This window comes from Lepidothrix coronata, unplaced genomic scaffold (genome assembly GCF_001604755.1).
Source record: "Lepidothrix coronata isolate B3197 unplaced genomic scaffold, Lepidothrix_coronata-1.0 Scaffold12, whole genome shotgun sequence".
Classification (NCBI taxonomy): Eukaryota; Metazoa; Chordata; class Aves; order Passeriformes; family Pipridae; genus Lepidothrix; species Lepidothrix coronata.
The window spans coordinates 2,800,440-2,826,143 of NW_016690192.1; the positions used below are offsets into that span (position 1 = coordinate 2,800,440).

Genomic DNA, 25,704 nt, shown 5'->3' on the forward strand with positions numbered 1-25,704 from the left:
TCTGCTTCAATATTTCTCTTTAAACCTTCTCAACCAAGATTACCAGCTCATGAAAAGTAACAAGGAATAGCTCAAAACACTCTAAATGGAGCATGACTGGTACTGAGACAACATCCAACTGCTACTCTGCAGTGATGAGCTGACTTCTAGACAACCCAAAAATCCTGCTCCCAGTCCAACAGCAGCTGGAAGTAGCAATGGTGACCTTTACATTTCAGGACAATAAATCCAGATACAGCATGCAGTAGAACAGCAAGAGGCAAAATCTGAGAGCACATATGGGAGACATGATCTGTGCCTGAAGGCTACACAGATTCAAAACTCCCACTTTTTTTTTTTTTAAAACTTTCACACGGATGGTTTTGAAGAAGTTGCTTAAGCTCAGTTTTTGTCAGAGCCTGTGCACCTCACTGCCCTCACTAAACTACTGATGCATGTACACATGTTATTAAAGCACAGGCATGGCCAGATGCCCCCCTTCCCACTAGCACTACAGAAGGAAAGTCTGCAAAAGGAATTGCTTCCTAGAAGCCATTAATTTAGAGCATTCAGCTTTGGAGAAACTGCCTGCAATGAAGCATCCAAAAAAGGTGCATTTATTGGCAATGTCAGCCTGGAGCCCACGCATATTTCCTTGTGCACTTGTGAATGTCTAGGCTTTACTCTTTACCTACACTTCTAAGAAAACAGCAACTTAAGAAAATATCTTACTGAAAAGGTGTGGATAAAAAATTTAAATAAGGGACTGCGATAGAGCAACATTTAACTTAAAATGTCCCCATGTGATCAACTTTTACGCAGTTAATAAAAAAAAACGGCAAGAAATTAGTCCAAGAAGAGTACCATAGTTTGGAGCTTTTAACCCAGTGGTAAAATCCACTCACAATTTATAGCCCTATTATTACCTAGTGTCCATCAAAGATGAACATACTCAACAGACACACTCCAATCACCTATTTATAACATAGTAGCATCTCTGTGAGCAGTTTTGACAAAATTACACCATTTTTTTGCAGATGGTGACACTTTTAACCACTTCACCCACTTACTGTCCCACCACAAGGCAGCATCAGAGCCAAAACAAACCCAGGGTTCTTGACTGCCAGACCTGCATCTCAACAACTTTCCAGCATGATTCTCCCTCACGGGCTATTTTTGCCAAATCTGTAATAACTATGGGAATACAATTATCTATCACCTTTCTGTGTATATGAAGGGTAACCCTCAAGTCATGCCTGGCATCAGATGAGGGACCCCTCCGATGTTCTTACTATCACCTCTGTTCCCTCCTGCTGCTGTTACTGAGTTTTATTGGTCTTTCTGCTTTTCTCAGTCTGTTCTGCTGCAGAATCCCTCTGCAAGGCCCCTGTAACCCCACCAGGGCCATAAGCTCTGTGCCAGAAGGCACCTGCACAGGTCTGGGCAGAACCCCACTGGCTTCAGCAATGCTCTGCTGCAAAGGCAATTACTGAATTACAAAGGAAACTGTGAATGCTCTTACAGGACCCTTGTTGGAGCCACTTTTCTCAAACACCTCACACACCTCCTGGTGCTGAAATTACAAACCATAACTAAACTTGGTGGTTAAGTGTTGGTGGTTATTGGATAGAAGCACAGTTTAGAAGGGGGTTGAGTAGTTAAGTGCAAAAAGGATTTAAAAATGTGATTTTAAGGGTGACGATGTTTTTTTAAGCCCTTAAATGCAGTTTAGTTCCCTGTCTGTCTTGAATATAGCAAATTAGGAACTGTTTTCCCAAGTTTCACATCAGATAACATAGGTAATTATAGAAAGAGAATAGAACTTTAATTATGAGAAAACCCATAGATTGTTCTATTGTGATCTTTCGCAGCGTTGCTGTTTCTTATAAACGAACACATTGTGTAAGCTGGAAAGAGACCAATGATAAAAATAATCAAAAGCCCTACTAGAAACTTAGACATGTTTTCCCTTTGTAAAAAACAACACATTGTATCTGACTGGTTGAGAGATTTGAATTACCTCTTCCAAAGCCCATCTCAATTTTTCTTCAGTGATTAATTTAATTAAATCTACTATTACATGGTGTGTTTTTTCATTTTACATAGACTATATAAAAGCTTGGTGCACTCTGGGAAATCTGGGAGATTAGAAAATTTTACCAACAGCTTTTTATCTTGATTTCCTCCCAGTCATTTTCATCTGAAGCAACCTGTTTGATTAAGATGATGTTCCCGAGCATGCCAGCAATCAGGTATTTTTAAAAGTAAAACATCAGTAGATGCACCTGATAAGCAGAGCTGAATAAGCTGAAAAGCTGGAATATCATTAGAACGTGGTCAGAGAGATCAGAGTCATAGGGAAGAGTCCAGAATTGGAACTCCCTACCATGTCAGGCTACTAATTGGATAGTCAGCACCTTTCCCCCTGTGTTTTGGCAGCTCTGCAGTTGATGCCCGGGACAGACACACCTGTACCAATAAATAAACACTTCAGGGAAGATCAGGTCCAGCGGCGGCAGCTCCACTTCTGCAGGCACTCGAGTACAAATGAGACCAGGGGTTCAGGTCACTCCTTCCCTTTCTTTCCCTGGATAATCAAGCACCAAAGCTGTACCCTGGGCACTGGGAAGGGGGAATGCTCACAGACCACACGCTGGGCTCCATCAGGAGCTGGCTGGTTGCACACAGCCATGAACACACAGCCTCTTCACAAGCCTCTCAACTGCGTGGAGAGCCCAGCACACCCCAGGGGGGTCTCCGAGTCTCTGTATCCGCAGCTGCTCTTTCACTTTCCTCCCTCCCAGGCTCACTTTCTTTCTCTTGTTCACAGAGATTATTCCGATTCTAATCAAAACAGGGAGGAAAAAGCCCCACAGAACGCTAGGGGGACAAAATTATACAAAGGATAAAGGAGTGGAGCAGCATTGAGACCAGACCCGTTTGTAAAAGAGATTATGGTCGCAAAAGTGCTCCTTGTCAAGAGGGAAAATAAAGGCACAAAAGGTCCCTAGATGAGCAAACATAATGAAACCTGCCAAGATGAGTGATAAAATCATAGAAAGAAAAATTATACAGGTCTCCAGGAAACTGCCAGAATTCATTGTAAAACATTTTTTCCTGCTTCCTGAAATCTGCATCTTTTTTGAATTAAAATGAGAAGCTGGCCCAGTACAGTGCAACATTGGTATTTGACCTCGTATCTGCCAGGATGGTATCTCTTCCCTGTTCTGTCAAAGGACTGAATATATCAAACAGCACCCAGGACTTCCTAAAAACTCATACCATAAAGGAAAAATTGAGTGCAGTGTCCCAGCCCATGTCAGGCCATCTCCAGCAGCTGCAAGGAAGCCATTGCACCCTTTCTGGCAACATCTGCATGGCCAGAGAGGCCACTGCTGCATCACGATCCCAGCTCACCCCAAAGGAAGATGCTGCTTTTTCCATGCTGAAGTGACAACTCTTCTGAGGTGTTCAAGGTACCAATAAATGAACTGCTGCTCAAAGGGACCAAGAGGACATGAAGAACTCAGGGCAAAAAAAGCATTCAGCAGACAAGCATAGACTTAATGTTTCGTATGTCCTCGCTCTTTTATGTGCAAAAGAAAGTCAGTCTGAAAAGGCTCTGCTGCTATTAAATAATTGTGTTTCTTATCTCAGAGTGAACATTTCATCTTTTATATACATACAAAGAAACCCCACCTGTTTTCTTTTTCAGAGGATGGAACAGGCAGCTTAGATGGTGATTTTAATTGAATGTGTTCGGGCTGTTGCACAAGAATACTGGTGTGTAGACCTGTGGCTGATAAGAAAAGACTTTCCCTTACCACCTACACCTTGACTTCATTACAAATATCCCTGCTGGTTCTCACAACTCATCTCCAAGTTTGACACTTGCAACATGTCTAGAGGCAGGTATTCAAGCAGAAACAGAAGTTCTAGCAAAATTCAGTATGTTAATTGCTATTTCTCATTCCCATTCCACACGGGGCTGATATCCCTGCTGAAATACTTGAATGACTTGGGGGTGTGTGTGTTTGTGCATTTCTCAACACACGTGTATCATTTTACCCACATAAATGCACACGCAATGGCTAGAAATGAAAGTGTTGATTGTCAAACATGCTAGACATGTTAATCCCTGCACAGAAAAAAAAAGGGAGAGAAGCGTGGTTATGTTTGCACTAAAATGACTGATTGGTGTTTGCAACCTCTATGCCAAAACAGAGGATTCAGTGTTCTTACAATAACTTGAGTGTCATACAACTCAGAGAGCTCAAATGACATGGTAGGATGACTACCTAGCAGCCAAAGCCAGAAAAGCAGTGCGATAACTGGCATGAGTGCATTCCCATGGGAACGTGTAAAACGTGAGGTCTAACAAAGCTACTGAGTCCTCTGTATTTTAATGCCAAGGATTCTTCAGATGTTTAGTATGTTAAAATACAAAAAGGGTGAGCTGAAACGTGTCACTTCAAATATAGCCATTGAATACAGTGCCCTTAGAAAGGAGGCTGGAGCTACTGTTAAAGCCAAGCCCTGATTAAGGCTCCCATTGCATCCCACAGAGGCCCAGGGGAAGATCCACACTCCCCTCCCACATGCACAGTGCAGGCACTGACCCTCACCCCAGAGCACAGTCTCACTGAAAGCATTTCAGAGCATTAAAAATCTCCCGTGCAAAGTTTAAATTACATAAATTATCTACCAAAGCATGTAGAGACTGCATATTAAACTAGTCTTAATCATGATCCTAATCCTCAAGGAAGCAGGATGGAGTATCATGAGACCCTTATTAAAACTGTAAAAGATTTCAGTGGGAGTTTGTCCTGAATGAAAACGCAATCCTACAACTGTAGGAATGGAGAAAGAGAGGAAAAATTCCCATCAAGGAAAAGGTGGTGGAACAAAGAATCACAGCTTCGACAAACAATTCATTATGATACTGAAATGGAGAAGCTATTTTAATGGCAACAACATTAAAATGAAGTCATTTGATATTCACTTATTTTCCTCACACTGTAATTTACCCATTTAAGAAAGAAAAGGTTTGCTGACTGTGCTCTTGCACTGCAATACTGCTTCATTCAATTAAAACATTTCAATTTTCAAATTATGTTTTGCCTTTGATTCCCAGAAATGATTTCCCTTTCACATCAACCATAATAATTAAACCAACAAACAAACAAACACAGAAATATAAAAATCAGGGAATCTGAATTTCAGAAAGCAAGTGGCAAGAGAATAGAAAAAACAAAACACTAAGCAATGAAAAGCTACCTGAGATTTCTGAAAACCTTTTAAGTTTTTAGTAGCTCAGTATTTATAGCCTGTTAAATAATTACACATACAAGAGCTTCACACACTCAACTTTCATTTTCTTGCTATTCTCTTCTATTGAAATAACTGCAAGATTAATTATAGCCATAAAAAGGCAGCATCAGACTCTTTTATGACCATTGCTGTTTATGAACTGCATGAACACATTAGACCAATAGGAAAAATGTTTAAATGCCGGTGTTTAAATCTTTGTAGCAGTCAAACAGCAAAAGCTCAGAGCTGATCTGAGCTATGGGAACACTGCAAATGTCAGAGCTGGCAATGCTACATGAAGAAGTGACTCGCTCACAAGGTAACACTGCTTAAGAACAGAACAATACAAACATCAGAAAAGACCCAGTAGGTATTTTCTGTTGGTTTTCCTATGGAACTCGGTCAGCCCTCTGCAAAGGTCACTTCTGACATGAGCTCTAAACACCTTCCCTTAAAGGAAAAACACATTTTGTTTTGAATAGGTATTACTGAAAACTCTTCAGCACTGGTAGAATTGCAGCACAATCACTGCAAATCCTAAATTCATTTACATCTCTAGGTAAGTAAAATGCTGAGATCACCAAAACCATGTAATCATCAAAAAGGAGATGTAATTCTCTGCCCATGAGCCACAGACAAAGTTATCCCACTACGAGGGATAAACTGGCAGGCTGTGAGTTTGCTGAATTTCCTTTGATGTAAAAAGAGTAATTTCACGCTTCAAGAAAAGGAACAGGATGCAAGAAAAAAATGGATTTGATTCCTTACCCTGTCAAAGACTTCTTGTGCTATTCCCTATAGTTTGGTGTCCTTTGGGATGTTGAGGTTGACTTGAGGTTGCTCAATCAGGACACACCTGGAGGGATTCGAGGCAGTTACAGTGGATAAGGAACCAGAGGCGCTTGGGAAACAAGTGAACACGCGCTGGGATGATTCAATGAGGAGAGAAGGTACATTTGTGAGAATCTGAAGAGTTTTAATACACTTAGGATAAAAAGGACTTTTAAAAATCTGCACAGTACTGTAAGCCACCATCCCTAGGGAACTACTAGTCTGCTAAAGCCTTCAACAAGTCTTGTCCACCCCCAGTGTACTGTTAAACACTTCCACGGAAAAGGAGTTTTCAGGAGTCTGGAACCTTCTGCAAAGTAGGCCTGGAAGCTAAGGACCATACTAGAGACAGAGGAATGAATTAATTTTTAAGTTATATTTTGGATGTGATAAAGCTTTGACAGAGGTGAGTGAACAATGCAAACACTGTATCCTGATGGCAGAATTGTGTCATTGCCAATTATCTGACAAAATAATCTGAAAGGAGAGACTACATACAAGGAGAGGTTGAGGGAACAGCATTTGTTAGGACATCATAAGAGAAGGCTAAAAGAAGATATTATTGCTGCCTTTTACTCCAAAATGGGAGGGACTAGAGAAGATGGAGCCAGACTGTTCTCGGATATCCACCGTGACAGGATGGGAGGTGACAGACACATTCCGCAACAAAGGAAAGCCTGTTGAGATAAAGGGATTTTTTTTTTCATTAATAAGGGTGGTCAAACATGAGGACAGGGGTCTACTTTGAGCAGGGAATTGGACTACATGACTCCCAGGGGTCCCTTCTGTCTTAAATTATTCCATGACTTCATGGAGAGAGGATCATGGCTGTTTTCCTTTTATTCTGTCGCAATAAATTTGATCACATTGACAACTCAAAGCTTTCATCATTAGCCCTACAAACCAGCCTGGGCACCTGGAAAATGAGACTGCCACTTTTGTGCCTTGTCACTGGGAGGACCCTGTGGCTCTAGAAGCGTTTCCACACCCAGTACCTTGTCCTGTGTTTGTTTTACAGATGGGGCCCTCAGCTGCTGTAGTTCAGCAGTGCTCCCAACAGCCTGGAGAGGACAGTGACAGGATCATTGAAGCTGCTGTATTTTATGTTGGCATTAGCCACTTCAGTGTAGTGAGAGTGTTGTTAAAATGCACACCTGTACATCTGGCATTAACATCACCTCATTCAATTCCCAAAATGATCTCTAACAAATTAATCCAACAGAACAGTCCTTCATTTACATGTTTCACTGCATTTGCAACCCCCCACCATCTTATCACATATATACAAACAGATCTGCTCTTAACCTTAGGGGAAAAAAAGGAAAAAAAAATGCACTCTCTGTGACTGCCTCAGGTCCTAAAACCTGATATCTGGCTGTGCCTGGCTGATTTGGCCTAGTTTTTTTTCTTTTGCTACTTGAATTCAATGACCCAGTGTACGTGATGCCCTGAAAGAGACAGTCCACCCTTCCTCGGGAAAAATTCTCCAAGGGCAAGGAACAGTTTATTAAGCCTCTTTCCACAAAAGCACAGTAATGGCACCAAGTTCACTCAGTCATGCAGGAGATCTGTATCAAAGGAGGATAAAAGAGATGTAATAGTAACACCCTTAGGGGTGGAGGGAGAGCTGGGAGAGGATTGTGCATTTGGGGGCGAACGGAACCATCAATGCTACCCACAACTACAGGATTTTGCATCTGGGCAACTTCATAGAACTTGAGGGCAGAACTGACCACCACTGTGAGAGATCAGCATACACAGCAGCAGCACACAGAACGTCTGGGACCATGGAAAATACCCATTAAAAATATAACTGGTAGGTTTGGATACATCTCCCTGAACAGCTTGTGACATGTACTTCAAAATAAGAAAGGACTGCATGAATTGGTACTGTATTTCAAACCAACATTCAGGGTTTGATTTTGTATTTCATTTCCATTTTAAGATCTATTTCCAGGACTGCTGCTTATTAAACCTGCCCTATTAAATCATTCCCCTATTAAATGCAACATGAATTAAGGTTTCTTCTTCTCTTTCTCTTCCTCGTAACACCCTACAGTACCTTTCTGTATAATAATTTCTGTTCTTAACTAGGAGAATGTCACATATCTGAAAAAGAAATAAGTGGTGAGTTTATGGTTGCCTGCATTCCTCCATCTCATTATATATACAATGTCCTAAGGCAAGAGTTTGCCAGCTTAGATTTTCACTTGCTCTATCCCTTTAATTTGTGTTCCCGTCAGTGTTGTTACTGTTTGTTAGCATTTGTTTTTATTTTTCTCTAGAGATTTTTTTTTTTTGGCTTAAGTCATTGATTAAATAATCAAAATACTTCAGAGGGAAATTTAAAATTTCCTTCTTGTATAAAGAGCAGAATGATTCAGTACCTGCACTGGAACAGCATAAAGTGGGTAATATTCCTTGTGCTGGAGGTCTCTGTTAGCTCAGCCAGAAGAATGACTTCCCTTCCCCCTTTCTCAGCTTCAAGAAACTGGATAAGGAAAAGGTGAGGAATCTTTCCATATGCATAAGCAAAGCCTGTGCAAATCAACAGTGGCTGCACCACAGCTCCAGGGTGATCGCTGAGCCACACTGGGCTGCTTTTAGTGAGAGCAATGAAAAACAGGTCCAGGGCTCTGAAGCAATGAAGAGCACATGTAGGGTACCAAACCTGCAGTTGCCAGAGGCATGCTGCTGTTGAACCTTGCAGCAAACAATGATAAGATCCTCATCGTTCAAGCCTCCTCTGAGGTCAAAAATATTTTCCTTATCTCAGAACAGCTGCTGGTGAGGTGTGTGGGAGTCGAAGGCATCAGGTTGACAGCAGCATTAACTCTCCTCCCACTGCTTCCAGATACTTTGCTCCCCTGTTTAATGGTTTCTGGGGAGCTCTGTGCATACCAACAGGCTGGCACGATGGACATGAAATCCATTTCCACTTCAGAGCACCCTCCAGCAATGGCAGCTCTGCACCACTCCAGGCTCTCCCTGACACAGGCAGGGAGAAGCAGCAAGGGCTGATGTCAGACAGGACAAGCTGCTCCTCTCCTGCCTCTTTCCTTGGTGAGCATCCTGGGCAAGGACAAAGTGGTTCACCTGCTTTATGTACAAACAGTCAACCTTTCCTGAGCAGAGGAAGTTCAGGCAACTGCTGACTCTAAAAAGGCATTGTTGAGGAAGAAGAGGCTTGTAGTTGGCATGTCCAAGAACTACCTCTTCCCCTTCCCCACCAGGAACACCATGGCAGCAACAGCTAAGTGGTGCTTCTTTGTTCCCTCTCACCCACCACCCCATTTCTTTTCATTTAATAAACATGTTTCTCAAAATAACTTTCTTCTCCCTCAATATTAAATTCCTCCTCCCTCTCCCAGCCTCAATCAACACAACATTTTGAATGTGAATTGGGCCCTTTCTTCCCTTTGTGGACAGCATTCATTTCTGAGCTCACATGGTTTGGCTTCTCGTGATTTCAGGGCTCACTCTGCTTCCACACAGAAACAGAAAATGTAATATAACACACCTCCTCCCCAAACTGACAGTTATTTCCAATGAGAATTTCAGAGACAACAGATCCAGCCCACAAGATGCCTCTGAATATATCAGCTTACAGAAAAGGGGGACACATTCCTCTAAAACCTTAATATAAATTAAATGAGACAAAATACATTCAGCAGCCAGATAATAGCACTGAAAAACTGACAGATGGCAGAACACTGAGGTTTAGTGGTGGCACTCACACGTTACATGAATAATTCACTTGGACAAATGTATGGATATGAGAGCATGTTCAGGTTAAGGATCTGACTCAAAGAAAAATGAAGAAAGATAAGCACAGTTTCTTCTTCACAATGACCCATTTCAAACCAACAGCCTGGATAACCATCCCCTCCAAAATCAGTCCATGACACAAACTAATCAAACCAATGTCCATAACAGGGAGAAGTCCTATAGAGATCATCAGCTGAGAATTAAATGGTACTCATGAGATACCTTTACAGCCACCACTCCCAGACACATTCAGAGGCTTGAAGAAAACCCAGTTAAAAAAATAATTGCATGAATAGCAGAAAAGGCTGCAGACATCACAGGCCCAGCAGAAGTCAGGCCAGATGTGGTGCCATCTCACCTATCCAACAGAAAACAGGTCATGCTGTCCTGAGCACCTGGGGATGGGCAACAAAGCCGAGCAACTCAAGCAATTTGGGAAACAGAGAAAGCAAAGTACTGTTTTGGCTCTGTTAAAACCCAAAACCCAACCCCACAAACCGTTACCTTTAACTGAGCATTAGAGATGGGGACACAACATCCCTAACTGCCAGTAAGAGAGCACGAACTGTATTTAAAACCATACCACAAAAGCATTCAGAAAATAAAAAGCTATTTAGCAGATGGCTAGATGCTGAGAGAAACTGCCTTGTTTTCATCACACTGTATGCTGAAAGTACTCCTAAAATGCAACAGTCAGCACTATCAGTGCTCTTAAACTCCCTGGCTCAAATGGACTATGGACAATGTCCCAGTACTGCATTAATTGAGGAGCAGCCCCAGATCCTGGCAGAGGTGCTGGCAATTACATGGCTTGTCTTAAAGCAATTGATTTTATAAAGCAGTTTGATCTTGGCAGAGGTGAGAAATCTCTGTTTCCCAACCTGCCCCTTTCCCTAGGGAAGCTCTGCAGTGCAGGCTCCTCCACAGGACTGTGCTGCATTTCTAAGCAGAAAAATGAGACAGGTACAGGGATCTGAAGTCATTCCCCACCACAGAGAGAAAGTTCAGTCTTGATATCATCAGAGAGAAAGAAAATGGGACTAGAGGAAGGGACCATACGGGAATGTCCAACTATACATCTTGCCTCTCACTACATCTTCTGTCTGTCATTGCAGCCTCTTCTCTGCCCTTAATAACATTTACCCACACAAGGAGCCAGGTCTTTTCCATTAAAGGTTCAAACTACAAGCAAAGCCCAACACTTTCTTGTTTAATGGCCTGCCAGGTTTATAACTCGCTGCTGTCTTGACCAGCAGTGGCAGGAAGTCCTGCAAACATGTCTGAAGTTACCCCACAACCAGCACTGGGATGACACGTTACCAGGGTGACTCTGTGTCCTCACAGAGCAGATCAGCCTTTACTACTTGATCTTCATCTGAGTAAGTGTGAACTTCAGATTTGAATAATCCCAGAAAACAAGTATCAACATTCAAACACCCTGTGAATGCTGAGACTCAGGTCCATGTATACACCATACAAAAATTGATCTATTTTGGCTAAAACTCATAAAACCTAAATGTCTTACTTTGAGGCAAAGCACAGTAAATCTGCCCAATACAGTTATAAACAAATAAAGTCACAGTCTGTTGGTCTCAAAGCCCTTGTAGTTAAAAAAACAAATAAAGAATTGATCCCTACAGGTACTGCTGCTTTCACTAGGAATTCCTGACTCATCTTAGTCATAAATGTACTACAGAATGGGAACAAACTTCTTCCTGTGTCGAGGTGACACTGGCCTGCTCCCATTACCAGCAGGGAGTTATTTCAAGGGCCATCTATTTCTCAGAACAAAAGAACCTGCACAGAAATGCAGACTTCAGTGGTCTTAGAAGTTTTCAAGCATGTAAAGAAAAAATAATAATAATAATAATAAAAAAAAAATCGCAAAACTCTGAACAAATTACTTTGCTCTGAGGATGGCAATCCTGTATGGTAATAATCAGAGGCTCAGGTCAAGTTTCTTTTGTGATACTTAAGATTTAAGGCTGATTTCCCCAAACGATGAAATAAGGGAAAATGAAATGGCTAGAAAATAAATGGAAGATGACTACCAAAAATTGTCAGGGATCTTAGCACTGCATGGCCTATCCACAGGTTGTGCTATGGTCTATTTGCAGGCAGAGACTGCAGTGAATGGAGCTGCTTAGTTATGCAGCCCCCCTGCAGACAATCACACAGTGGAAGTGGGATTAATGAGACACCCTTTAACTAAGGAGGGTGCAGGGTGAAAGACCAACAAATATAGTACATAAATATGTTAATGTATTTATCCAAGTGATTTTTTTTGTGCAGCCTGTACATGGCTGCAAAAATGATTCAGTTCATTTTATGCAAGAAAAGTGCATTCATCTTCCTTAATTAGGGAGAAAGTAGGACTGGTACTAGGATTAAAAATAAAAGTATGGTTAATTTTCAAGTGCTGTGTGCCCCATTCTGGTGAAATTTGATAAAATACTTCCTCCAACACTGCTTCTGACTCATGGGAATATTTGTGCAGTACATGACTGGAAATTCAGTGGAACAGCTTGTACTAATTTCTTGGTCTGCCCAAGAACAAATCTGCAGACATAAGTAAGCACACAAATACAAGTCTACATATTAGTTCTCTCATTAAAATATCCCTGGAATTCCCTTCAACTCAACATCAGACAACCCTTCAAAGTTCTAGAACAATGGAGCACAAACGGGCCTCCTCAGAGAGTCATGAGAATGAGATAAAGTACACTATATGAAAATCATGCATGTTCTTCTGACTTACTGGGTTTTTTTAAAGGTAGTTACCTGCAGTTAACATCTGTCACACTTACTCTCAGCTTTAGTTATTTTACATTGCTCATCTTTCATCTGCTACTTTTTCCCTCCATTTGTTCTCAGAGGAAAAACAAAAAATGAAAAGACTGAGCAATGCTCTGACATTGCAAAGCTCCTCTGTAATGACACAAGTGCTGTCTGCAGGGATGATAAATCCCAATATGGTAGCATGCAAAACACTGCAAATCTGAGTTTCCAAAAAGCCTGATCCCAGGTGTGACTCTTCATGCATTGCTGCTAATCAGTGCTAAGATGTTTGTAATTCCCTTACAGACAGAAATCCACACCAGACAGTGCTGTCTGTATCATAGTCTGGAAAACTGGCACATTTGAAAGTTTGTAAACCATGTGATTTGAACGACCTGAATCTTTTGTGTCTGTAATTTTTGTTCTAAAAAGCATAAATTGACAGATCATCCTGCAAGTGCTGGGAATAACAGCTTCAGTTTCTTATCTGTGCTTGGATATGACATGTCTGAGAAACACCCCTTTTCTGTGCTACTCACTGCATGCTGCTTCCGACTCATCCGACCCGTCCGGACACTCTTCTTCGCCGTCACACTTCCACCTGGCTGGGATGCAGTGGCCGTTGTCACAAGTGAAATCTGACTCAGCACAAGTTTTCTTTGCTGCAATAAAAGAAAAAAGTACTTGGCATGAGTACAAGCAGTGCAGAAGATCCACTAAGAATGACACTGATTGCCCTGTATTAAGAGGATTCATTTCACATTCAACATTGCTTCTTCATGACAGAGCCGAACGTATTATCACAGGTGGGTGTTTGTTCTCAGTAGAACTCTGACCCCACCATTATTTAACAAGAAGTCACCCTTCTATGTCTTTTTCCAACCATTCAAAAACCAGCAATGTTCTTTTTCAAAATAGTTTTCTAAGGCTTTTACTATAAAAAACTGCTGCCTTCATGGAACTGAAAGAGTGCTCATGATTTACGGACAGGCAAGAAAAACAAGTCTCACCTTTGGAGTACTATAATCTAAAAAATAATGTTTCTATCTATGCAATCTATTCATGGCTTTTTAGTACTTCTGTCACTGCAGTAGATGGTCATAAAGCACTCCTTCAAATACTAAAATTCATTTCACTAAATGCAACCACTCCATGTTCTTTGCTTAGCTTGCATTAATCCTGGGCTTGAAAGAGAGACAAGACATGAACTCAAGCCATTAATTGGTCTGCTCCTCTGTGCCAGTGGTGCAGCACCACCAGCGCTGTGCAACACTAGTCAGCATCTTTCCACTGCAGCAAAGAGAGAATTCTACATATACTTGGCTGCTTCAGTCCATGGACTCAGTGTCCATGTGACCACCAGGCACTCACAGCTTGGCTGGACTTGGTGCCTTCAGTGGCTTTTCTGCCATGAACTGGAGTGAACAGCCGTGCCATGGGAGTCCTGAGAGGGCTCAGGCTCAGTGTTACCACCCTGGCAGTGAAATACTCTCTGGATAACTGGTATCTACCTTCACTAGTATCAATTGACACAGAAGTGGTGGCAGGGAGATTTGTTTCTGCCCCTGCAAAGCTGCTCACAACCTAATAGGATCACAGGAAAATTCAGGTAGTGAAGGACCTCAGAAGGTCACCAAGTCCAACCTCCTGCTCAAGACAGGCTCAGCTCTGAGGTCAGATCAGGCTACTCAGTGTTTTATCCAGCCTGGTCTGGAACACCCAAGATGGAGACAGCACAACCTCCCTGGACAACCTGTTCTGTGGCTGAGCTGCCCTCACAGTGAGACTTGAGCTCGACAGCCGTTCCCTCACCCAAGTCATGTGCACACACCATTGAAAAATCAATGTTCATTCCAGCAAACATTTTCAAAGCATTACACACAACAAATAAACCCCTGGGGTTTGATCTTTTATTTTCCTTTCTTGTTTTCTTACATGAGCTGCTGTCAGGAAGGGAGCCACGTTAAATATCACTCACGTGCCCACACAGGAAACAAGGAGCATTACTCTGTGAGCTGCTGAGAGATCTACATGGCTGAAATCAAGTACTCATTTTCTAGCACACAAAACATGTGGCTTCCCTGAGCAGGCATCCAGCAGGAAACCACTGCAAAGCATCACTAAGCAGCTGTACAATCTCTGAGGATCCAGTTTATAAACAGAACATACATTTACTCCCCTTCTGTTGCTAAATGAGCCAGATTCTAGCAAGGGGTGGAAAAAGACAATTTTCATTTTTCTTTTCAGTCATTTAGAAACAGATATTATGAACTAATAGAGGATAAAACCCAATCTCATATAAACCAAAAGTTTTAAAAGAGACCAGTCATACTAAGAATCCAAAGACATTGCACATCTGTTATCAAAGGGAAAAGACTTTCTCCGGAACATTTTCTCTTAAAAATCCCAAACTTGTGAAACTGGCACATCACTTCTGTGTAGTTAATGCAAGTGTTAATGAACCTGATGTATTCAGTGGCCAGAAAGGCTGACCAGATTCTGATTGGATACACAAGCATAATGAAGTCAGAGCACTCTCCTGCTCCATGTGAAGCTGACTGGGTAAAATGTTGGTATCTGCTCTTAGGGCAAGGCTGTGACATCCACAAATGAAACAATCACAGTCTCATCCACAAAGCAGAGACCAGTGTAATACTGGAGACATTAGAAGCTTAATTTTTAGAATTATTCAGTTTTATGCTAGTTCTCTCAATGTTCTAATGTCTTGTTTTCCATAAGAAAACTGCCCTTTAACTTATTTTCTAGAGATCTGAACAGCAACAAAACTACTATTTCACCCCAAAATAAACCTCTCCTTTTGCCATCAGTCTCACACTTATGTATTTCCAGGACAGGTGGATGCAGTCAGGAGTGAGGGGTCAGCCCCAGAGAGGGATGTAACCTGCTCCCAGCAGATGGTGGCCCCGATTGCTTTGTTCCCCGACACTGCTCCCCCACAGCACCACCAAGAGATTGCCTGGACTCACAAAAGGGGGGCAAAGCATTACTGGCAGTCCCAGGGTGTCCCTTGCAGGTGTTAATGTGCTCCCCCAGTGCAGCTCCCCTTTGGAGAATGAAGCTGGGCACGACCGCTCAGCAGCAGTGGCTGAACTGAGATGTGCCATTGTGTCCCCACACCCACCCAAAGGTCCAACAGTCCTGTGACAGATGAATCAGCAGGATACAAATGTGTTTGGTCCTTTGTTTGAATCTAAGCTATTTAATCTCTTAAAGGAGCAGGACTAAGTGAGGGGGAGCTCAAACCTTCCTATGATGAATATATTTATTTCTATGATACTTTTTAAAATTTTGTGCTTTTTATTATTTATATACTTATTATTTAAATACTATCTTCGATGTGTTATTATTTTTTTACTACTGTAACTCTCCAACGTTGGGTCACAGCTCTGGAAGATAGTCTCAACTCCAATAAACTCTGCTTTCTGTTGCAAACAACAACCCAGATTATTCAAACTGTGAGAATACTGAAGCACTGTCTCATTTCTCACCTCTAATACAAGATTGGAATCACTTTATTTCCAACCAGATTCACCTTCCGGCACTCAGTCGTCATGTCTCTGGGATCGCAACGCAGGCAGGGAGCAGTTAATTAAAATATCAGCTCTCTGTCTTTTCCTTCCTTTTTCTTTTTGAAGTCTGATAACCCCTTCTGTTAATCTCCCACGTTATACACCTTTCTTCTATCAATAATTCATTGAGGCTCACACCGTGAACTGTCAGCGGTGCATTAAAATGTAAAATACGTAAATACATCCCTTTTAGACAATGGGAGGACACAGGTTCATTCTGTGGTTTCACCTGGCTCAGAAATAGTCCAGCAAAATTAACTGTCCCCTGAGATCCATTTCCTTTGCCGTAAGCAGCCCAGGGAGCCCTGCTCACATGTCTCTTCCGAATGAACATAAACAAACAAGAGTAAGTAGTCACAGCATCGCTGTGCCTCCGCTCCTCGGGGGGCAAACTGATACCTGGAACAAGAAAAGAGGAGGATACCAAGAGGAGGCAGAGCCTTTCATCCTCCCCCCTGCTCGGATGCACAGGGACACCACAGGGACGGCCTTGCTTGTGACCCTTGCCTCATTTGCCTTTAGTTCCTGCTTTTCCTTTCTCACATCTGCAGCTGGACAGACCTGTCAGACACTCCATCGGCACCTGTGCAACCACGGGACTCCGCTCCCACAGGGAAACAGCCCTGGCTTGGGCAGCTTTCCAAAGCAAGCCTTAGTTACAGACAGTCATTTCTGCTTCTCTTCTCCCAGAAAGGCAGGCAAGCAGGGAGGGACAGAAGGTTTCAACTTTACCCAGGAATGACAGAAAAATACCCTAAAACATGCTGAATTTTAAACAAAACTGCATCAAACCAACATGGTCTCTCATTTTGCAAAACGTTCTTTTTCCTTCCATTGCTCACATCTCTTATCCTGAACAGCAAGTAAGGATTCAGGGGTCGTCCCTGCAGCAAATTAGAAGCAGAGAACCCAGGGCAAGTGGTTTAGAATATGAACATTTATAGAGGGAATTCATAAAAAAAGCAATCACTGGGAACATGTATAATTAGATCAGAGGAAATAAATATATACTGAAAGGAGTAAGCCTTTCTGTGCTTTTTGTACATGCTAGGAGCAGGGACAGGATGATATAAATGTGACTTCTAACTTCCAAAAATACCTCCTTCTGAAAGGCCAAATCCCTGACCCTAAGCTGAACAGGTATCTGAATCTAATGGAAAGGTCCAGGATTTATTCTTTCTTCCTCTTTCTAATAAAGCCCAACCTCCTCCTGCTGCCCTCAGTCACCTCAGTTAACCTCACTTAACTTCTGCCTCAGTTCCAGAGGCTTTACAGGGCAGGTACATCTTTTCAGTTACTCCTTATAAGACACCAGGCCCCCTGTGATCCAGTTTCCAATTCATGCCTCGTTTATTCCTATTTTGCACATCTGTAACATTAAGCAATATCCAACTCCACAATAGTTTCATTTCTTGCTACTCCCAATTTCCCCAAGCCAACAGCTGAGAAGCAGAATGAACATATTTCCTCTCTCATCATTAACAGTTCTATGTAGTTGTTCAGTAGCAGCAGTAATGTAAAAAGCACATACAAAAGCATGTTGTATTATTACAATTTGCCTATAAAGGACACTTTAAAATATTTTTTTCTTCCCCATAAGGGAATTAACCCCTACATAGTAACAACAGATTCTAAACACAGGATATTTAGATTAAGGGTTTTTCTTCAAACTCTGGGTTGTGTATCCAGACAGAAAACCAGGCTAATGAGAGCATCCTTGAGTGTTAACTCAAAAAGACCCTGCAAACTGTGCTCTCTCCCCATTATCTCCATTCAGCAACTGCTGGACAATTTCCACCACTTCTAAAAGAGGGGAAAGATGTGGAAAATAAGTCTACTCCTACAAGTTCCATAAAATTGGTAGCTGAATAGAGAACAATCAAAATCACAGCTCCACAGAGGGAGATGAGGGGAGAAAGTGGCCACAAGTGCTGCCAGTCAGCCCAGATTCTGCATCTCATCCCAAGGTGGGTTTACTGCAGAGGGAAGGTGGCTATCAGGGATTTAAAAATCCCAGACACCAAACCCATTGAAAAAACTGGTTTGATTTGTTCCACTACCCTCATTCCTTCACACAGATCCTGCTCCTATTTTAACTTCTAAATTAGCACCAGACCTCCCGTCAAACTGTGTATCTGCTCTCATTTGCAGCCAATATTCAGTCTTCTTGCAGAAAGCAGTCTCACCCAAGCTGCTGTAAAAATACAACAAAATACAGTAAAAGCCTGTACAATGAAAGTTTTGCTGTGATCCCTCTGCAGTTATAAAAAAGCACGACCCTGCAGGACGTGATAATGGGGAGATGATGGTAGGCCTGAAGAGAGGCATTGAAATTCATAAAACAGGGTTTCATTTCATGCTGGGAAACTTCAATGGCAACTTTGATCAGTGACTTATCAGAGCCCTGACAAGAGGAGAAGAAAAGCAGCATCCCATGAGTTCAGGAGCTTAAACACAGATCATGGGCCCCACTCAGCCCCGAGAGGTGCCACGGGCAGCTCGGTGTGTAACAGGACAGGATCCAGCTCCTGCCAGAACAAAATACGTTGTTATTATGGGTCATAATAACATATAATGGGTCAAAACATACCCCAGTTGAATCACTTGTTGGCCCAACGAGGTTTTCTGCTTACAAGAGAAAGGACTGGCTCATGATTCATGTTTTGAGAGAGTTTCTGGGCTATACAAACTTGTCAGCAAACAGTTGTTTTCAGTTTGTAACCTCAGTCAGCTCCTGATCTTTGCAAATGTCACCCCCAAACAGAAATTCCCAGCAAAAGAAGAAAGTAATTTCAAAAAAAAATTTTAATTCAAAGTTATGTTCACCACAAATTTGATACATACTTCCAAATCCAGAAAACTCTTACAGTAGGAGACTGAGCCCTAACCATGCACTTTGTGAGCATCCCTGCCCTTCAGGAAAAGTCTGTGGTATTGAACCCAAATCCTTTGATCGGGTTATATACCCAAAGGATCTTAAGGAGATCTGGAAATCCTAACCTACGTGTGGAGCCCAAGTACTCTCCATTCCTGCTGTTGATTTTGCAAAGGAGGAAGTGTCACAGGGAGTGTGGGACAACTGTCCCTGGTGTGGTTTCCTGCTCCCAGTAGGTGGGCACACAGTGCTCCCTGCCCAGCTGCCCTGCTTTGGGCACCCAAACACCTCATGGTGGGAGCCTGATCCTCGCCAGCACCTCTGACAGGGCAACCCACCACTGCCAAATCCTTGGCGTGGGAAATCCCAGGAATGTGTTGTTTCGCAGCTACAAAACAGCAACAGAGACGATCCCAGACTCGAAATATCAGGAAATCCTAGTGGATGTGGACTATCAAGTCCTTTTTTATTTTCAGACAACTAAGGACACCTTGAAGTAATGAAAGGGAATATTTAATCATTCTCTGAATCTGGCCACTTTTTTTGACGCTGCCATCCCAGCAGGCAATTACCTTTGTAAAGCAAGATTAATCAGATCCTCTCAAACAGCCAGCGCTCAGACACAGACCACAGTCCCTTTGATACTCCACATGAAACACATTCTAAAGAAACTTCTCCCCAAGACCCTCAAACCAGCCCCAGAAAACAACGCCCCATTGACAAAAGCCCAGTCAGAGGCTCTGGGGCTGCCCAAAACATGCAGCTGCTGAGCCTGAAGCCCCTCTGATCAATCAAATCAAACCAATGACACTAAAAGAAGAAAAAGAGATGTCACCTGTGATTTTTCATTAGTATCAAAGGTGCATTTTAAATGGTAATACGTGTAAGCCTCCTCATTAGAATTATTTAAATACATTTTCCTGTCTAATGATGAATTTAATGTAAGGGAAATGGCAGCACCCAATTGAAAGCTACGAAAAGCAGAATCCTGAAACAGCATTTTGTTCTCATGTATGAAAATAAAGTGACTTAAACTAACAAATACATGCCCTCATTCCTAAATTTCCTCATGTAAATCAAGGTAAAACTGAACAATATTTTCCCCCAACCTGTCCTCAGGTTGCTGCTGCCATTTCACACTTTAAGAAGGGACTGTATGCTCAAAGGTTGCTCTGTTTTTTGACAAATACACAAGTTGGTCTAATGAATGCAGTAATTCCCCTTACAAACCATGCTTCACCAGTAGGAAAAGCAGAAAATCCAGAGGAGAATTCAAGGACAAAAATATCCACTTGGACTGGTGTGCTCCTTTGAGGGCATTGGAGGTCTGTAAAACGTACTACTTGGGTATTCAAAACAAGTTCTTCTTGGAAGTTTGAAGGTTTTGTCAGAGCTTGGGGGCTTTGTCTTGGAGAGCTCCACAGCTGGGAACAGCCCAGGCTGAGAGCTCAAGTGCTGCCTCACTCACTTCAGAAGAATGTGCCCCCACACTCCTTCAGGCAAGGCTCCCTCCAACATCTGCTCCCTCCATTTTTCCTTCAGCTTTCTCCATTTTTCTTTTTAAATCCACTCATAAAAGATCAGTGATCTTTTTAAGCTGAATAAAACCAGGTTTTGTGACAATTTTCTCATTGCTGTTCTCCAGGAACCCACATCACCTCAGTGTTCAAGTCTCCAGAATTTAAAAAAACAACAAACCCATAAGCAAACTAACCAACCTCCCCCCCCCCCATTCTACTTGTCAATTGGAAAATCATGTCCTTCTATAGAGGGCAGAGGAGGAGAAAACAGATTTTCCTACCAGTATCTTAAATACACCCCAGTTTTTCTCAGAAATAGGCTGACAACCCTGTCCAGCCTGAGTCACCTCTGGATGCCACTGATCAACCTCTCTGCAATGTGACACTGCATGGGAGGGGTGAGAAAGTACCTGCCAGTGACTGTCAAAACATGCCACTGACAAAATCTCTCAGAGCTCTTTCTCATACAGCAGCAACAGTGTCAAGAAGGCTGGCAGGTGGATAGACATGGTTGGGCTTCAGAAAATAGAATTTTTCTTACAATAAAGATTACCCGAGGTAGCACTGCATGAAAGGGGTATCAGAAAACTTGCTCCCTTAAGAGATCTGAGAACTTGAAATGCACAAGTCATGCTCAGCCTCACTCACAGATACACGGACACAGACACATTAAATGACACGCCACGAGTCACGCAGCAAATCCTTGGCACAGCCAAGGACCTGACCCACGTCTTTCAGCCACATTTGATGCTGTGGTTGCAGTCTCTTATGCTCAAGTCAAGATTTCCTCTGTACGGAAAAGAGCAGCCATCACTCTGCTGGGGAAGCTGAACGTGTTTCCAGAACTCCATATTGCTGCAGTCATGACCTTTTCAAAGGATTTGGTATGCTCGAGTTTCCAGTTTGTTTCTAAATATTTCTTTGACTGAAGCTCATCCACAGTGACTTTTGCTGACAGAATTGCCAGCTCTGTCTGTCTCTCTGGGTTTTGTTTTGCTTTCTTTTAACAAGCAAGACATTGTTGCAAGACAGAAGCTCTTGGGGTGGCACCTCCATGTATGTTACTTCACAATGAAGGACGTCTGCAAATTCCTCAAGAGGCACTTGACATTACTCTGTCTTTCTGTTTCTGGGACTTAAACACTAGGGGCCATATTCTATCCTCATGAAACAGCACCAAAGTCCATGAACGATAATCACTGGCCTCAGTGGTCTCTGTGCAAAACTGGTCACAGATGTTTTTACGACGCCCTACGACATCTGTTTTCGATACAGGTTTTATAACCCTTAGACGAAGTCAAAGTCCCTGATGACAAAAGTCAAACCCCCTGATGACAAAAGCCAGGTTTCCTGAGGACAAAACAGACTGAAAGCTCTTCCTGATAGCAAATATATTAAGGCAGAAAAGCAGAAGTGGTTAATTTAAGTTGATGGAGCAATTTTGGTTTCCACCTACACACATGCCCATAGCTTGTCAGACAGGTACCAGGGAAACAGAACAGCCATACTTTATGGATACAATTGCCTTCATTTATTCAGAAAACGAGAGAAAAGAGACTAAGACATGTGAAGGCAGATCCTTTCACCAAGTGGGATATAAGGAGAGCCTCCCTTTATAGTTGCTGTTTTCTGCTCAATTTGATGTTTCTAAGTATTATTCCTTTTTCATAGGTGGTGGTAAGAAAATCTCCAAGATCTGTGGAGATAGCAAAAAACATCCCCAAACCCTCAAGTGCTACTATTTCTTACCTGGGTTATGCTATCATATCAAAAGATTACAACACTGGAGTTTACAGGTGCAGAAATTGCCTTTCACAGCTTGGACACAGCATTTAAATTCTCATTGCCTGAATTTAGTGTACACACTGTGAGGTTAAAATGCACCAAAGTAAAACATGGCACCTGCAGCAGAATTTCACGCCAAGTTTGCACGCAGGAGGTAAATCCAGAGGGCCTAAACTCTGTGCAGACCCATTTAGGACGAGCTCCCTGTCACACTTCCACAGCAGCTGCTTGATCTCCAGTCTTTGGGGTTAAAATCAGCATAAGGCATTCCTGGCAACCCTCAGCCCCTGGTTGCACGTTTGTTGGCTCACTCGGCCAACACGGGCTGTGAGAGCACAAAACATCTGCGGGGAAGCAGCAGCAATTTCCCCCGTCCCCTCTGCCTCTGAGAGCAGAGCAGCGCCATTACACACTGGGAGTCCCTAAAATTGCAGGTACAGTCACTTCCTCTGCAAATCAGCACGAGAAATGTATACCATTTAGAGCCTGTCTTCAGGACTTGGCGTGGGCCCAGGCCCCATACTGTTCCTTACAGCTGTGTGGAGAAACAGGAACCTGATATTTACACCTGCGAGCTCTGTGTTTAAAACACACGCTCACCACATTCCCGTGTGCAAGTACTATATGTTTCCAAAATTGTGTTAATTGCTAACAGCACAGGTATCTCTAAGCTGTAATATAAATTACCCAAATTTAATGGCATGTTGGAAACCCAACAGAACTTAATGCAAAATTCCCAGTCCCTAACAAAACAAAGAGAAGGGAAAAAAAAGGAAAAAAGTAAAGGCTTGTCAAGAGTTGGAATCAATGACCTAAATCACAGACTTGAAGACTCAACCCTCCCAGTGGCCAAAGGATGCCTTCTGTTGGTAGGAAATAAGGAGAGGGGACATGAGAAGCGTAACAGACCTGGGATGTCTGAGGGGTATTGCCGGTTCTGTGCACAAATCCATGGAGGGGGGCCAGTAGGGAAAGGCAACATGGATTTGTGCTCCCAATTAGGGAATTAACATGTGCAGGAACACACCTGAGCACTAGATTTGGCAGCCAACAGTGGAGGAAATGAAGCTGTTACTTTGCTTGCTTCTGCTGCATTTATGTATTTTTTTATTAGAAGCAACACTGCATTTTATATCAATTTATACATGGTCCAGTTGCTTAATGTTGAATCAATGTTTGCTCTTTTCCTCCTGTTCCTACTTTAATCAATGAGTTGCAGAGTAAAATATGCAAGAAATTCTCTATACAGTTAAGGAAAAAACCTCACATGCCATGGTTTACTTTCTGGAAAACTAAAATACTACAGTTAAAATACCCATTGCAGTGTCTTGGAAGAATGAAGAGTCAATAACAATTGACAAAAGGAGTGGGGATTTTTCTAAAGATTTAAATCTAGTGCTTTCAACTTTATCCTCTTTTTCCATTTGCTTGTTTTTAGCAAAACTGTGGCGCTTTCTAAGTAAATTTTTTTTTCTAGGGTTATTTTAAAGTTCCCCTTTCTGACTCTACATTCATGGTCCTGAATTACTTCACTGCTTCAGACACCGCAAATAGAAATGGAAATTAATAATTGGAATGCCACAAAAGAAAAAAAATACGCACAGAAACCCCTCTGCGCCCTAACAAACATTACTGAAAGTATTCATATGTCACACCGAGAGGTATGGTGTAGGAACCCGAAGTGAATTAACTGCAGCAACACATCAGGAATAAGATAATAAAAAAAATATTTAGAGGCTGGTTGTTAATGATCTTCAGGCAGAGTAATGCCACAGATGTCCCTGTGCACACACCTGTGAAGACAACTTTCCTACAGCTCTGCTGGCTGCTCTGTAAAGAAGACATTAATTGCATCCAATGACTAATTTGCCAGGAATCTTGCTTTTTAAGACCACTGAATCAGAGCCCTGGGAATTGTAAGGGATCGCACACAAAAGCGTTTTCCAAACTGTCTCCAAAGCCAGCATCGTTTCAGACTGAACAGCAGGTTCGTCCTCTGATCCAAGTCTGTTACGGCGGAACAGCGCCAAACAAATGTCTGTTAATATCCTGCCAGGAAGCACGAGCGGATGGGCTCCTGCATCCCATTAAGAGGAGTGGTCAGGTTAAGAGTTGGGCATCGGTCACACAGCTCCTCCACTCAGGCACAAACCTCTTCACCCATCATAGTGTGTTGTCAAACGCTTTTGTGCATCGCAACATTAAATACGAGTACCCTGGGGGTGGGAACTGAATAGGCACAACATGGAAATTATGATGCATGCAACAATACCCTTTAACCTATTAACAACTATGACCAAGCTTACTTATTCTGAGCGCTCTAATCATCAAGGCAAGAAGACATCAACAGCTACTGTGTCGCACTGACAGGGCCTTCAATGGCAAGTGTGGTTCAGAGGTCCACAGGAAACACAAAGAGGCTTTGTCTTTTGATGTAAAGAACAAAGCTACCATGTGGCACAGCATCACACATGCAATTAGTCAGGAAAGTTAATACAGTAGAAGCAGATGGTGGAACCATGTCAACATTTTTAGTGGGCACGTTTCCCCTTACTCTCCAGTTGCCGTGATCCGAGGTCGGGGGAGTAGCAGGCAGATTGTTGGTAAGCTGGACCACACTAGGGATTGACAAAACCCTTTTATCTATCCATCTGAGGTACCTCTGTGCTCCCACTTCTACTGGCACAGCTCCCATGTTTCAGACACCCCCTCTCCATCACATCCCTATGCCACAGGGTAGCACCATGTGCCTCGGTGCACATTGAGAGAAACTGAGGCAGAGAGAGTCAGTCTTTAATTGTGGGTGTGCTGGGAGATGCTGACAGGAAAGGCATTAAAAACAAACCTTTGGTGGCCCTTACATTGCTCATTCTGCTCATTTCTGCAGCCCAAGGAGTTACCAAATGCTACATGAATCACTCATACAGCACAGCTACAACACACGTCGCTCTGCAGGACTTCATACATTTGCAGAAAGCAACTGCTCCTCTGCCCCTTCTCTCTGCCAGCCCTAAAGCTCACCTAAAACAGGAAACGACAGGCTTCTTGGTCGCCACTCATCACACTGGATGTGCAGAAGGTGTAAAACCCAAACCCCAAGAATGGCACAAAGACACACAATGCAGGAAATGCTGTGATCCACATGACTTTGGAGTTCAGAGCCCTGCACAGCCCTCAGACAATCTCCTTCGCTGTTACTGTCAACCAGTTCCACCCAATTCCCCAGCTCAGTACCTCATGGATTTCAACAGTACCCAGGTGAGGATGG

General features: G+C 42.6%; 1 protein-coding gene across 2 annotated transcripts in view; it reads right to left on the reverse strand.

Moving 5' to 3' along the window:
* Nucleotides 1–25,704, reverse strand: part of LRP8 (LDL receptor related protein 8) — a 172,060-nt gene that overhangs the window by 52,907 nt on the left and 93,449 nt on the right. For both annotated transcript variants that reach the window (XM_017805329.1, XM_017805327.1), the window contains exon 3: nt 13,206–13,328. In XM_017805329.1, coding sequence (XP_017660818.1) covers nt 13,206–13,328 — 123 coding nt within the window. The remainder of the gene's footprint in view (nt 1–13,205; nt 13,329–25,704) is intronic.